Genomic DNA, 13,589 nt, shown 5'->3' with positions numbered 1-13,589 from the left:
TGATGTCAATCACTAAGAATCCCTAATGAGCCAGTAATAATGTAAACATTGTTAAAAATATAAATACCAACACAGTTGCCATATGCTAATTTTTTGTTACTAAATGTCAGGAAGCCTACTATCTGTATCCGCCCTTATATATATACATAAGGCTGAAAATAAAATTCAGGGAGGTAGGAAATTCTCATAAGTTTCCTCGTAAGTCTGTCTTTTAAAGTCATTAATTCAAACGTATAACAGAAAATTTGAACTCTGAAGTCTATCATTCTTTTAAAGTGGACTCTAGAGGGTGGGGAGGGTATAGCTCAAGTGGTAGAGCACATATTTAGCAGGCATGAGGTCCTGGGTTCAATCACCAATACCTCCTCTAAAAAAAATTTTTAAATTAAAGTGGACTCTAGAGAAATTAACAGTGCATAAAAATGGAACTGAAGTATTTAATATCTCCCCCATTGTTCAATACCTTCCTGTTGCTTCACGGTGACATCCAAATATCTCAGCGCAGCATTTGAGTGACTCCAGTTTGCAGCCTCAGCTCCTATTAATTCTCTGTCATGAGCTCTACCCTGGTACCCTTGACATTCCTCAACTTTGCTATTCTTTCTGCTCCAGTATCTTTGTCTGTAATCCCTTCATCCTTGAAAGCATTTTCTGTATCTCAGCCATGGGAAATCTCTTATCTTCATTTTAAACACCCAGTTCTTCTGTGGCATAACCTTTCCTCAGCTAACTGGTCCTTTTGCTGGTTTTTCTATCATACTGTCTAGCACAGAGCTTGCCTTGCAGTTGTATTTCACTTGTCTCCCTAAAATTTTAGTTTCTTGTGATCAGAACTTTCTTATTCTTCTCCACATATGTCTTAGTCCAAAAACAGTGCTTTTCCCGAAGAATTTCCCTAACTATCTGCTGGGCTAAATTTAGTCCAGCAGCACATAGGAATAGTGCTCTCAAACTTGCAGCTCCTTAAATTGAAATTTTGTGAACCCAACAAATAAGGTTTTGGACAGGTCCACCATGACCAGAAATTATGTTTTTGGCATTTAAAATAATGTTTTCCCTTTTGTTAAAAATTAATACATACTCTAATAACCGAAAACTTCCCCAACTTGGGAAAGGAAATAGCCACCTAAGCCCAGAAGCGCGGAGAGTTCCACACAGGATCAACCCAAAGAGGAACACACTGAGGTACATAGTAGTCAAACTGACAAAAATTAAGGATAAGGAGAAAATATTAAAATTAGCAAGAGAAAAGCAAAAAATAACATATAAGGGAACTCCCATAAGGTTATCAGCTGATTTTTTAGCAGAAACTCTGCAGGCCAGAAGGAAGTGGCACAATATATTTGAAGTGATGAAAGGGAAAAACTTACAACCAAGAATACTCTATCCAGCAAGGCTCTCATTCAGATTTGGAGAAATCAAAAGCTTCACAGATAAACAAAAGCTAAAAGAATTCAGCACCACCAAACCAGCTTTACAACAGATGTTAAAGGAACTTCTCTAGTCCTCAAACCATAAGAAAAGAGAGCAAAAAGAAGAAAGAGGAAAAAAGAAAAAGATTGCTTTGGCAGCTCAGGGTCTTTTATGGTTCCATATAAATTTTGGAATTGTTTCTTTTAGTTCTGTGAAAAATGTCATGAGTATTTTGACAGAGGTTGCATTGGATCTATAGATTGCTTTGGGTAGTATGTCCATTTTGATCATGTTGATTCTTCCAGTCCAAGAGCACAAGATATCTTTCTATTTCTTTGTATGATCCTCAATTTCCTTCATGAATGTTTTATAGTTTTCAGAGTATAGGTAACCTCCTTGGTTAAGTTTATTTCTAGGTATTTTGTTGTTTCTAATGCAATGGAAATGTCTGTGCTGGTTAGAAAATTCTGGTTTTGAAGTGAAAATAAAGAAGTGAATGAAGGGCTGAAAATGGCAAAATATCCTTCTGTCTAATGGGTGAGTTGTAGTCCATTACATATATATGCTGCATCTGTATCCATTCATCTATTGATGTGCACTTAGGATGCTTCCATATCTTGGCAGTTATAAATAATGTTGCTGTTAATAGCAAGGTGTATGTATCTTTTTGAATTAATTCTTGTTCTGTGGTTGGCTTTATTCCATTGATAACTATGTTAAGTTTAAAAAGGTAAAGCTCTAAATGCTCTTAGAAACAATGAACAGTACATATATGTAAATTTTAAAAATATATGCAGTATGTTGTATATATGTGTTTACATGCAATATATTGTATATGTGCAGTCAAATTGTAACAATTCTATCTAATAAAAATGAAAAATTAATACATATTCACTTTAGAAAACTTGTAAAATTAAAGACACACACAAAGAGGGAAAATTATCAGTAAACTACCTTTCAAGGTAGCAGCTGCTGCTATTTTTTTTAAATACAGTAATACTGTGTGTTTGTTTTTCTGTCAAATTCTCAGAGGCAACGTGGACTAAAGGGTGAATACAAGGGGTCTGAACCCCCAAGCCCAGCCCTTCATGACTGTGTGACCCTGTGTTAGTCACTTGATTGCTCTGAGGCCAAGTTTCTCATCCGAAAAATAGAAATGCTAATACTGCTTTTTAGTCCCATAGGGTTTTTTAAAGGATCAAATTGCAAAGCATTTTGACAGTATTCTGTACAGCAGCGAACACTACATGCCTGTTTTTTATTAGTATGTTAAACTGTACCGAAGATGAGTCTCTGGATACATGGAGAGAGCAGATGGAATCCTAAGCACTAGTTCAAACTGGGTTTGCGCCAGGCCCAGTACCCTGCGTTACAGAGAGTCTTCATGTCACTAGTGGGGAGGGAACTAAGTTTTACTGAGCACCTACGCCGTGCCAGGTTCTATGCTCTTCATCTTACCCTTGTCTTCCCACAGCACCACATAACCCCCTTTACATCTGAGAGAGCCTGAATTCAGTGATCTAAGCCACTGGGATTGTACAGTTAAAATGAAGGTGTGTCTCACTTCAAATCCTACATTCCGTCTTCACTACGGTAAGAAATACTTTGTGGGGGGGGGGTAGTATTTTTATGGAATTCCTCCTATTCTAATTATGGAAATGTCTGGTGATTGAAGGGCAGGATTTGATTGGGTACATGGAGTACTTTGAGGCAGATTCTCTTGGGAATGGTAAAAGAAGTTGTGATTATTTCATAGGGAAAGAGTGGACTCATTTAAAAGCTACTGTCAAGCTCCTGAAAGGAAACAAATGGTAGATGTTGACCAAGTACCGTTGGCTTGTAGTTTACCTAAACCTATCTTAAAATAGGATTGAGAAGTTTTCATAGCGTGGCTTCTTTAGCTCTAAAAAGAGCTTCTGAGAGAAATTGTGGAATGTCTTTTTCGATAAAATGGTTGTTTTGAACAAAGCAGATTTATCTTTTCAAGATTCAGTCCTATTTGGAGGTAGAAAACTAGACTCAAGATGAGTTAGCTCAGTTTCAAGTAGATGTGAAGGCAAGAAACATCACTACAAATTCTGCTGAAGCTATGATTAAAATAAAATGCTATGACAGCACAGAAAATTTAAAATGGTATTACAGGACAGAGACACATGAGGGTGCTCTAACCAGCTGCTATCATAAAGGAATTAAACTGCTCAGATATTAGGGGAAGATTAAGGCCTGTTGCAAATGGCAGTGTTGAATTCTGATTTGTAGCGTTGGCTAAACAGAACAATCTTGGAATGCATGGTTTTTCTTTTAAAATGTATTGCCCTAGTTGTGCCCTCCCCCCATTTTAAAAAGTAGAAGATGTTCATATTGGACAATTTGGGAAATACTGAAAAGCACAAAGAAGAAAGAAAAATGAAGTGGTGCTGCTGTCAGCCTGGGAGGCTGGAGTTTTCTAGAGCCAGGCCAGTCGGAGGCTGAGCTCAGGAGGCCTGCGTTCAAACACAAGCCCAGCCTGTTCTCATTTTGATTCCACAGACCTTCTGCTGGTACGAAGGGGGAGTAGAGGCTGGGGGTCTAATGACCGCAAGAAGAGAATTAGAGACGCATGTTTATCTCAATACATTTACTCTCATTAAAGTTCATATTCACTGACATCATGCATCTCCTTGAAAAAGTCTGCCCACCCACCATTAATTAAAGCCACATTTTAAAAAGTCAGTGTGTGCACTTTTATTCCAATCAAAAGTAGCCTCCTAAGTTTTGCAGAGTAGGCAGGAGAATATCTGAGGCCTGACAGCTGTTCACCTCTACACAGTGAGGAATCGAGTGATTTACATTAAAAGTCCTGCTTATTGAGAGCCCACAATATAGCAATGTAATGGCTAAGATCTCTTGTCTTGAAGAGTTGAAACATTGAATATCTAATGACCTACTAAGCAAAATTAACATTTACTTTGATGAGTCAATGTTATGTTGGATGCACTGTATGACCATATGCTTTTATCTTTTCAAACAGTCTGAGAGATCTAACTGTATACCCTGCTGGACTAATTGAGCAGCATACTCCTATCAAAGACACCACACTTTATAACCTATACATGTGGTATCAATGTCAAAACAGAGGTCAATGTAAATTTTTCCTTATCTAAACCATTGCACAAACAGTAATTACTAGTAGTTGCAGGATTGCACAACCATTGTCTATATTCTTGGCAGTAGTCACTATAAGTTCATAAATTCATGAAAATAAGGAATGTTGATTTTTAAAGTTCAAGAAAGGTACTATTTGTAAACAGTTCAGGTCACACTCATCTTATTCCATGTGCTAAGCAAGGCTTCTTTCCTTCCAACTTCCTTTAAATGAAATCTGTTCCTTCTGTAAGCCTAGTAAAAGGGTTTTCATCCAGACAGATCTGCATTCTTCTCTATTCTTTTCCCTATTAAAGCTCCCCCCCAGGGACATTTCCATTTTATGGTCTTTCTTTATGTATTAATATCAAACGTATTTTAATTTTGTGTTGATGAAAGACAAATTATGGTTATCTCTTCTCATTGGTAATTAGATTATTCTAGAATGGTTCCGACTGAATGTTTGATTAGCTAGAGCCAATTCATGCTTTTCACACAAAGGCACAACGTGCGGCATTCGGATTCTCCAGTTCTGGTCCGGCCACTGTGCCGGAAGACATGGCTCATCACTGGATCTGAACACTGGCACTGGAACGGTTTAAGCCTAGGCGAGAGCACCCCGGGGCTGGGAGTTGAAATCTGAATTCTAGTCCTGGCTTTCCTACCAATTCTCCATGTGACCTTGAGCAGTGGAGGGCCTGTTTTCTCATCTGACACATAGTGGGTAGGAGTGAATACCGACCAGATACCCACAGCCCAGGAAGTTAGTCAGGACTAGAGGTTAAGGAGCCAAAGTACTCGTTGAGGGCATGTCTCCCCCGGCCCATTTATTCATCCAGTACCAGAAACCCCAAGGTGGGGCTTTTAAGAGTGAAGCTGGGTCTGGTTCTAAAAAGAGCCTCCCTGAATCTAGAAGAAGCCAACAAGCCATGCCTGGTGAGTTGCTTTCATAATAAATTTGAGACAAGATACTCTGGGTCTTGATACCCCTTAGATACAGGCATTCAGTGTCCCACTGGTATGCACCATCCTCACCCACAGTATCCAGAGGGACCATAAAACACTGGACTCTACCCAAAGCCAAAAGCAGTGGGAGGACCCTTCAGCTCAGCTGTGGGACGGAAGGTGGAGTGTGGGTGGGGCCATTTCAACGCAGTCGGGGGTGTTCTTGAGGACACGGAGCTCTGGGCTGAGGGACATTGGGAAGTTGTGACCATAACATTTTATCAACTCTAGGAAAGTTTCAGAGAAGCTCAGCTTAAGTGATTTATAAGGCCATGCAGTCCATACCTTCCTGCCAGCTCTGTTGTTGTGCAAGTTCATCAGGGCCCTGGCATCCTTTCCTTTTCTTTCCTTGGCATCCACAAACGCACGGGCAAACTTGATCCCGTAGTCAATGTTATCGCTGCAGCCACCCCAGTCGAAAGTGCCCTTGCTGTCTTTGGCCGTTCCCTTCTTCTTTGGGTCACAGGAACAGGATTTTAATTCTCCTTGGCTACAGGCCCTGGTGATGGCAAACACAACTCCAGCTGAGGAGATGGCGTAAACAAAGGCAGATTCCCGGCTACCTGTAACAAAAATGCTGGTCTTAAAAGCGGTCTGGAATCGCTTGTCTTGAATGGCTTGCACATGATGGCTGCTTAATATGTGTTCTGCCTCTGACATCCTTTGCCACGAGACAAAGTGTTCTTGAAGAATTCTTTCCTAAAGCCAAGGCTCTTTCTTTAATACGAATCACCTCCACTTAATACACGTGTCAATTTAGACAACTGTGTGACAACTGTCGTTAAAGTAAACAGAGTCTAAAAGAAAATGCAGCAGAAGCCAGCCCTGCCCAGGTCCTGGCTTCACGTGAATCTCAAACACGTGCTCACTTTAACCTAGAATCCCACACCTCCCAGAAGAGGAGCGGAACATCCCTAGGCCGTCATTTCCTTACTGCCACACACAGTTAGAATTCTACAATCCTGTCGTTTCATAGTATATTTTGGTATTTGTGCTACTACAGCTCTCCTTGACGAAACCTCCCCAGACCTCCAGGCATTACTGAGGACACTCATATGCATTGAAATGATCACCGCTGAAAAACTGAATTCCAAGTAATCTAGGGGCTGAGGTGGGAAGACAATTCAAGGCAGTTACCAGCCTCTGTTGTTAACCCTGGAGCGCTTTGGCTTGGCATCAACTTTCACAAGTAATGGAGAGATTGTTGAAGGTAATATGCAATATCCTTGGATTACATACTATGTCTGACTATTAAGGTAAATTTACTTTCTTCTGGAACACCTGCACTAATCACTGGTATTGGGTAAAAGACAGTGAAAAGCTTTTCTTTGGTTTTTCTGGAAGGAAACAAATTTACCGCCTATAATTAGACTTGGGCAAGAACCCTTTGGGGTGCTTTCTTAGAATTGTTCTTTATTAGAGCACAGGCTACTTTCACTTACAGGCTGAAAGGTACATATTTCAGTGCAATAACTACATTAAATTATTTTAATAATCTGTAGTAACTCATAACACGGTGTTGTGGTATAGTGACAGATATAAGGCTCTTTGGGGTCTGTGTGCACCTCATTTTTCAAGCGGAGCTGTATTTCATTCTTATTAGCATGCCTTTTTATTAATGGTTGCTGCAGCAAATATATTAACAATCAAAATAGAAGCCGAACGAGCTAATGCCAGTGCAAGGCAGAAAATGGAGAGCTATTTGGTGATTCAACATGTCAAGACGAGTGTGACTTTTTGAACCACACAGCTGGGAGAACAAACCACCTTTTCGCATTGAAGCCCTGCTTGTTTCCGTTTGTCATTCAGTGCTAAAATTTATTCTACATCCCTTGCAATATTTGCTCTGCTAGTCTCATTATTAAAAATCAGGAAAACATATCTACACCATATTAAATGGCACTTACCTCAGCCTTCAAAAAATATCTCCCCTGAAACCTCTAACTATCAAAAAAAGGAATCAATCATACCTTGTAGTTAGGGGAAATCAATTATATGACTATTTGCCATAGGTAGCAGGTAGTGCTCTCCAGAGAGAAAAGTGATGGTCAGGGGAGCTGTTTGAGAATCCCAGATTATATTATTAGGATCACAGATTTTCTAAGTGGAATTGAGATGTTTTGTAAAAGACGATGCAGATGTGGTTTAATCTCAGGGAGTGGCTTTCAGCTAGACACAATTTTTACTGCACTCACTTTATACTTTAGGAAAATACCTTGTTCGTAGTTATCCCACTGATGTGCTAAAGCCTGGTTTTGGATTTAAAGTTCAGTGCCCACATTTAGAGATATCACGTGGGAGAAAATTCCCAAATGTGTAATGTATTTTGTAGTGGTCTTTATTTTTAAGGAAAAAGAAGAGAAACTTCCTGAGCTGGGCTTTTAGAGGAAAGCTATGGAAGATGCAGGTGATGGAATGTCAATGATCAGAGAGTATTTTGCAAGTTAGTAGAGGAATAAATTGTCTAGGCACAGAATGCATCCTGTACTAACTTGCAATTACATTGACTTGTTGGCTGAAAGAAAAAAGAATCACTTAAAATCTGCTACATTTCAGAAATAATTTTCAAAGCCAAACCATCACCTTTCTAAATATTCGTCATTTATTATTCAGGTGCATTACTAAATAGCTAGATGTTTGTTTATTTAAATAAAAATTAGCACATTGACTGACTTTTCATTTTACCTCCAGCTGTTTTGGTATCATGTAGATATGGCCTTAAGATGTTTTCAGTTAAGTGTCTTAGATGAATCACTAAAATGCTATGTGCGAAATAGTAGCACATTTCAAGAGTTGGCTTTGTAACAAAACAAATTTTGATCTTGGACCTCTTCTTAGAAAAACTGATTTTAAAGCCATCGCAATATGAAACAAAATCCAAATGTAAAGGGTGATATTTCAACTTCCTGGTATGCTACTATTGAAGTTTTCCTAATTTTTGATTTGGGATAAGTCAAGCAATGTTTACTAAGTGCATAGGCTGGGATAGGCGGCTGGGAGGGCAAAACAATAGAAGCTAGGCTGTCTGGAAGATTAAGGTGGTTCAACTATTTTTAAAAATGCTTGGGTTTTTTTGCTTTTTTTTTTTTTTTTAAGGGATGGAACCTAATCACCTTTTTGTTTATGGCTTGTTCTAGAATTCTGGAGGCATATTCAAATTCATGCAGGCATTACTTTTGAGTTTACTAGTTCTGCCTTTACGTTTCTCTGCCTGTGTCTGGTGACTGAGCAAATTACGGCTTAATGAGCAAGTTATAAACGTTCCTAAAAATCGTTTTATCTTACTCTAGCTCTCTGAAGCAAAAGAGGCAAGTGTCCTCCATTTCTCTATGACCATGGGCTACAGTAGTAACTTTTATGTTCTCCCCATATATGGTATTGCCCTTTGCCTTTCCTGTTCATCTGTAAGGACATTTAGGTTTCCAAAGGGGAGTTCTTTACAACTCTAAGATGTGAATTTCCCTCCAAGCAATTAATTGTAAAACTCTTTGGATAGCTTCATTGGAATTTCGTGATTATTTCCAGGATAAGCTACCTTAGGCCAAATTCAGCCTTCCCATAACCAACACAAAATCATCACTGACAGTCACAGGAGTTTACATAAGTGTCCAGGAAGAAATCTGGCCTTCTGTAAAGATTGGAAAGAAATTATGTAGCATGGGTGTTTTAAGTTTTGAGTATTTTGGCGAAGCATTCAGCTTCATCTGAAAGAAATCTGAAGGAAGTACAGTTATAATCTCTTATTTACCTGAAGCCTTAAACTAAATCAAACTTGTTCTTCCCCCTCCACTTATAACCTTTTCCTCTCAGCCACGCTACAGCTCTGAAGAAACAAACGTTGCCAAGATTAAGTTGACGTATTTTATGAATGAATCTCCACCTTTGGCAGATATACTATCTTTAGGACCAGTGGTCAGAACTGCTTCCTTTCATTTGTGACCTCAAGGGTTTTTTTCCCCCTGGTATGGAGACAATCTTAATGGATTTTCATAGACAGACTCTATAGGTGATCGTTTTATAAATGAGAAGTACACTTAATTTGTAATCATTGGAAAATGGCTGTGAGAACTTTTAAAAGGAAAAATCCTGATATATCTTAAACACCGAGAGCCTGTACATGATACATCCAAAGATTCCTTGTGTTGGATATTTGCAAACTCTCTTTGACAAGGTCCAGCACTTTAATTGATTCACTGGTGAGCTAATCTAGGTGAAGTCTTAAAATTCCATGTAGCTGAAATTTATTATTATCCTGTCAAAAATTTTGCGATGTCATATCGAAACTCCAAAAGGAATGCAGAAGAATATAGTTCTTAAACTAGAGAATAAAATTGCAGAATATCACAGTAAATTAACTTTAGGGATACGTTAAGAGTGAGAGTACTACGCCCTTGGGGGATTTTAGAGCCGTTCAGTTATGCATTTGGCCTCATAAAACCCTAGGGCTGTGATGATTACATGATAGAAACACCCTCTACTAAACATTACCAAGTGCACAGCCCGAGTGATTTTCTTAGGAATTAGGGGGGCGGTAGGCAAAAACAAGTGGAAAGTTTGCACATAAACTAGGGTTCACACGTAAACTGCTGTGTTTCAGTCAGATTTCCCAGAAGCACATGGAGTGTGCTACTTCTTGGAGAATGCTACTAAGGCCAGGTTAGCAGAGGGGTATTTTTTGAAAATAAAATCTAATTTTCAATTTTCTCTGATTGTATACTAACTAGTGAGCCACTTTGCACATTCAGGACTTTTAAGTTTATTTGGTAATTAGATAATATTCGATGCTCTTTCTAAAAAAGAAAAGAAAAGGGAAAAACCACAGGCATACCCCATTTTATTGCATTTCACTTTATTATGCTTCACAGATACTATGTTTTTTACAAACTGAAGCTTTGTGGCAACCCTGTGTTATCAGATGCTGGTTAGCATTTTTTAGCAAGAAAGTATTTTTAAATTAAGATATGTACATTGTTTTTCCAACACTTAATAGACTATAATATAGTATAAACATAACTTTTATATGAATTGGGAAACCAGAAAAATTCCTGTGACTTGCTTTATTGTGGTGGTCTGGAACAAAACCTGCAATATCTCCAAGGTCTACCTCTCTGTATTCATGGTTCCCACCCCTACCCTCCATAAATATCCTTCTGCTTAAAATGTACCTGGAAAATAGGCACTCACTACAAGTGCATCCATTCATTCATTCAACCATTCAATGAATGAATGATGCCTACAACACACAAGGTACCAAGTGAGGTGTAGGGAAGGCAGGTTAGTCCCTGCCTTATAGAATTTATAGTTTACTGAAAAAAAATATTTCATTTAGAAACAGAATGACCCAAAGCTGAGTAGCTGAATGAGAGGTCAAAGGTGATAAGCAAAGATTTGTCTCTGCTTCTTAGTAACACATGTTATTATAATAATGACTATGTATTATGGCCAATAAAAGAATTGCCCATTCTATCCTGATCTTCTGCTCAAATCCTTCTGGAAGTTTCAAGTCCCAGAAAGAAGAGTTAAAAAGTCAGAGGCACTCTGTGGCTGCTGCTTCCTTTCTCCTAGAGACAAAATCTGAGCCTGGAGGGAAGGGCAGGGCTGTGAGGTGACTCGGATGGACAGCAAAGAATAAAACGACACTAGCCTGGGGCACTACATCCTAATCCATGACCAGCCTCCTCCTCCAAAACTTTAGACAAGTTTCTTGATTTCTCTAGTCCCCATCTATAAACAGGGAAAATGCCACCCAAAAGAATGAGCTTCTGACTGAATAAAATGCAGGAAAAGATGAGCAGGGACTTTGAAGGTCAAATAAGGGAGTGTGTATGGGAGGGGAGAGCCCATGGAGCTGCGTGATGGTGGGAGACTTACTTCGGAGCAAGACCCGGCCGAAGAGGCTGTGATCCCTCTCCAGGGTGTTGCAGTTCCAGCGGTGCTGGCGAAACTGGTGCTGGCACTCTGCTGTCCACTCGGCCACGCCCAGGCCAATGGCACGCATCACGTCTGGGTGTCTGTGGCACAGCTGCCGCTGGCGGCTCACCAGGCCTGGCACATTGTCACACATCACCCAGGCGGAGCCACTTATAGCTCTCATGTACCTGGGAAGGACCAACACGGGTGAGGACACTGAACAGCGGGCACGGTGTTTCCCAGGAGAGTGACGAATTCAAAACAATGTTTCAAATACGAATTCCTTATCCTTTGGTGGATCTCAGAAAGCAAAGGTTAATTAACTTTTGTTCACTGGAGAAGCTGCATGGCAGGCATGGTGAGTGGTCTGGTAGAAGCCACCCCAAAATGGAGTCATGACTGTTACTTGGACAGGAAGCCAGGGCACCAGACAATGCTTTGGGCAGAGTAGGAGAGGCAAGGTCTGTGGTCGGGGAACGGAATGACGGGGGAAGGGGCAACATGTTTTTGGAAGAACACTTCCAAGACTTTTCCCAGGAAGACTCTAATCTCAGTACATAATGTGTCTGGACTTGGCTTTGGAGGGAGCTGACCTTTATAAGCTCCTCACTCCCATTTATTTCACCTCATGTTTAAGTGTCTTAAGAAACTATCTGTCTAATCAGCACCTGCAGGTATCTGATGTTATACGCTCCGCACAGACATGCCGTTCTTTTCCTACTAAAGAATCCTTTAAATATTTCCATTTTCCAGCTCTTTTTGGCTTTTATAGAGAACCTTTGGGGGAAAAAATCTTTCTATTGTTATTAAGGACACTAAATGTTTGGAAGAATCAAACAGTGTTATAGCTCCATAAAGTACTTTTGAAAAGAAACTTTAACAAAAAATTACATCATCATCTCTACCCAGATGTTCTCTATTAGTTGTGAAATGTTTAGAAAGGTACCTTTTATATAACCCAAGCTGCCATAGGTGTCTTTTGAAGCGATCAAACAAGGAGAATGTCTTTTTCTTGTATTTTCATTATTTTATATGATCATAAAATCGTTACAGCTGTGACTCCCCAAAAATATATTTAAGTGACAGCTGAGAGACAATGTGACAAAAAGCCTGGGCAATAAATAATATTTATACACCCATGGAAACAGAAATAGTCATTTTATTGAAAAATGGTCAGTCTGATAAATCAATCTTTGATCCTGTGTCAGCAATGTCAAGGCTAAACGCCTTTCTGTTCAAAGAGGCTTAGGAAGGAATTGAACCCCTCTTCCCATCAACGCTTTGCCTTGCTCCTTTGAAGAGCTCCAGTGTCTTCCTAAAGTTCCCTGCTCTAGTCTTTTATTTGGCTGAGGCCCCTTACTTTTGCCAGATTCTTTTTAAAAAAGCAGCCCAACATAACAGATAACAGGTCTTTCTGAATCAGTATTTTAAGTATCTGTTCAGAAACTTTTAGGTACAAGAACGTTAAAGAGGTCTCAACTCCATCTCTTCTCAAGATCAGACAGAGATGGGGAAGAGTTTCTGGGTGGGGAGAGACTGCCTTTGGAACTTTTAAGGATGCTAAGACCCGTTACGTTTCAACGTTCCTTCACAATTTAGAATAAATCGAAAATCAAGGTACAAAGGAGAGCAGCAAAGTTACTCTTTAGGGTGGCTGTGGTTTCGAATAGGGTAACACCTTAGAGCCCCCGGGCTCTAGAGCTTCGCATTAAGGCAGTAGCCTCTACCTGGAGGCAGCAAAATGTTCTCCTGCCCCATTGGGATGAAGCAGGAATGTGGAAGTACGGGATGTAATGCAAAATCACACGCTTTGGGTTCTACAGCTCCTCACTGCTTGAATTGGCCCGTCGGTTTATCTTGAGTTTTTTCTTTTCGTGGGGAGGTGGGGGCTGGGGGGAGATGACTGTAGTTTTGGAGGTGAATTCACACACACACACAGGCACACGCGCGCGCGCGCACACGCACACGTCTGTGATAGTGGAGCTAGAGACCCGGCTAGCGCTTCTCTCAACGATCCGGATCTTGCTGTCGCTCAGCAAGATCCAAATAAACCAAACATCTGAGTTCTCATTTGAGGGGGAATGTCGGGGGCGGGGGGGGGGGGGGTGGCGGCTGGAGTTGTCAAAGCTGGAATGGTC

At 40.0% G+C, this 13,589-nt stretch overlaps 1 protein-coding gene across 1 annotated transcript in view; it reads right to left on the bottom strand.

The window, feature by feature from the left end:
* WNT2 (Wnt family member 2) overlaps window positions 1–13,589 on the bottom strand; it is a 41,621-nt gene that overhangs the window by 27,483 nt on the left and 549 nt on the right. The window contains exons 2-3 of the mRNA XM_032483639.1: window positions 11,413–11,639; window positions 5,827–6,104 (exon numbers count right to left, since the gene is read on the bottom strand). Of these exons, the coding sequence (XP_032339530.1) occupies window positions 5,827–6,104; window positions 11,413–11,639 (505 nt within the window). The remainder of the gene's footprint in view (window positions 1–5,826; window positions 6,105–11,412; window positions 11,640–13,589) is intronic.

The sequence above is a fragment of the Camelus ferus genome, chromosome 7 (genome assembly GCF_009834535.1).
Source record: "Camelus ferus isolate YT-003-E chromosome 7, BCGSAC_Cfer_1.0, whole genome shotgun sequence".
In the NCBI taxonomy this organism is placed as follows: Eukaryota; Metazoa; Chordata; class Mammalia; order Artiodactyla; family Camelidae; genus Camelus; species Camelus ferus.
The sequence above is the reverse complement of the archived record's forward strand: the minus strand, read 5'-3'. Positions and strand labels throughout refer to the sequence as shown.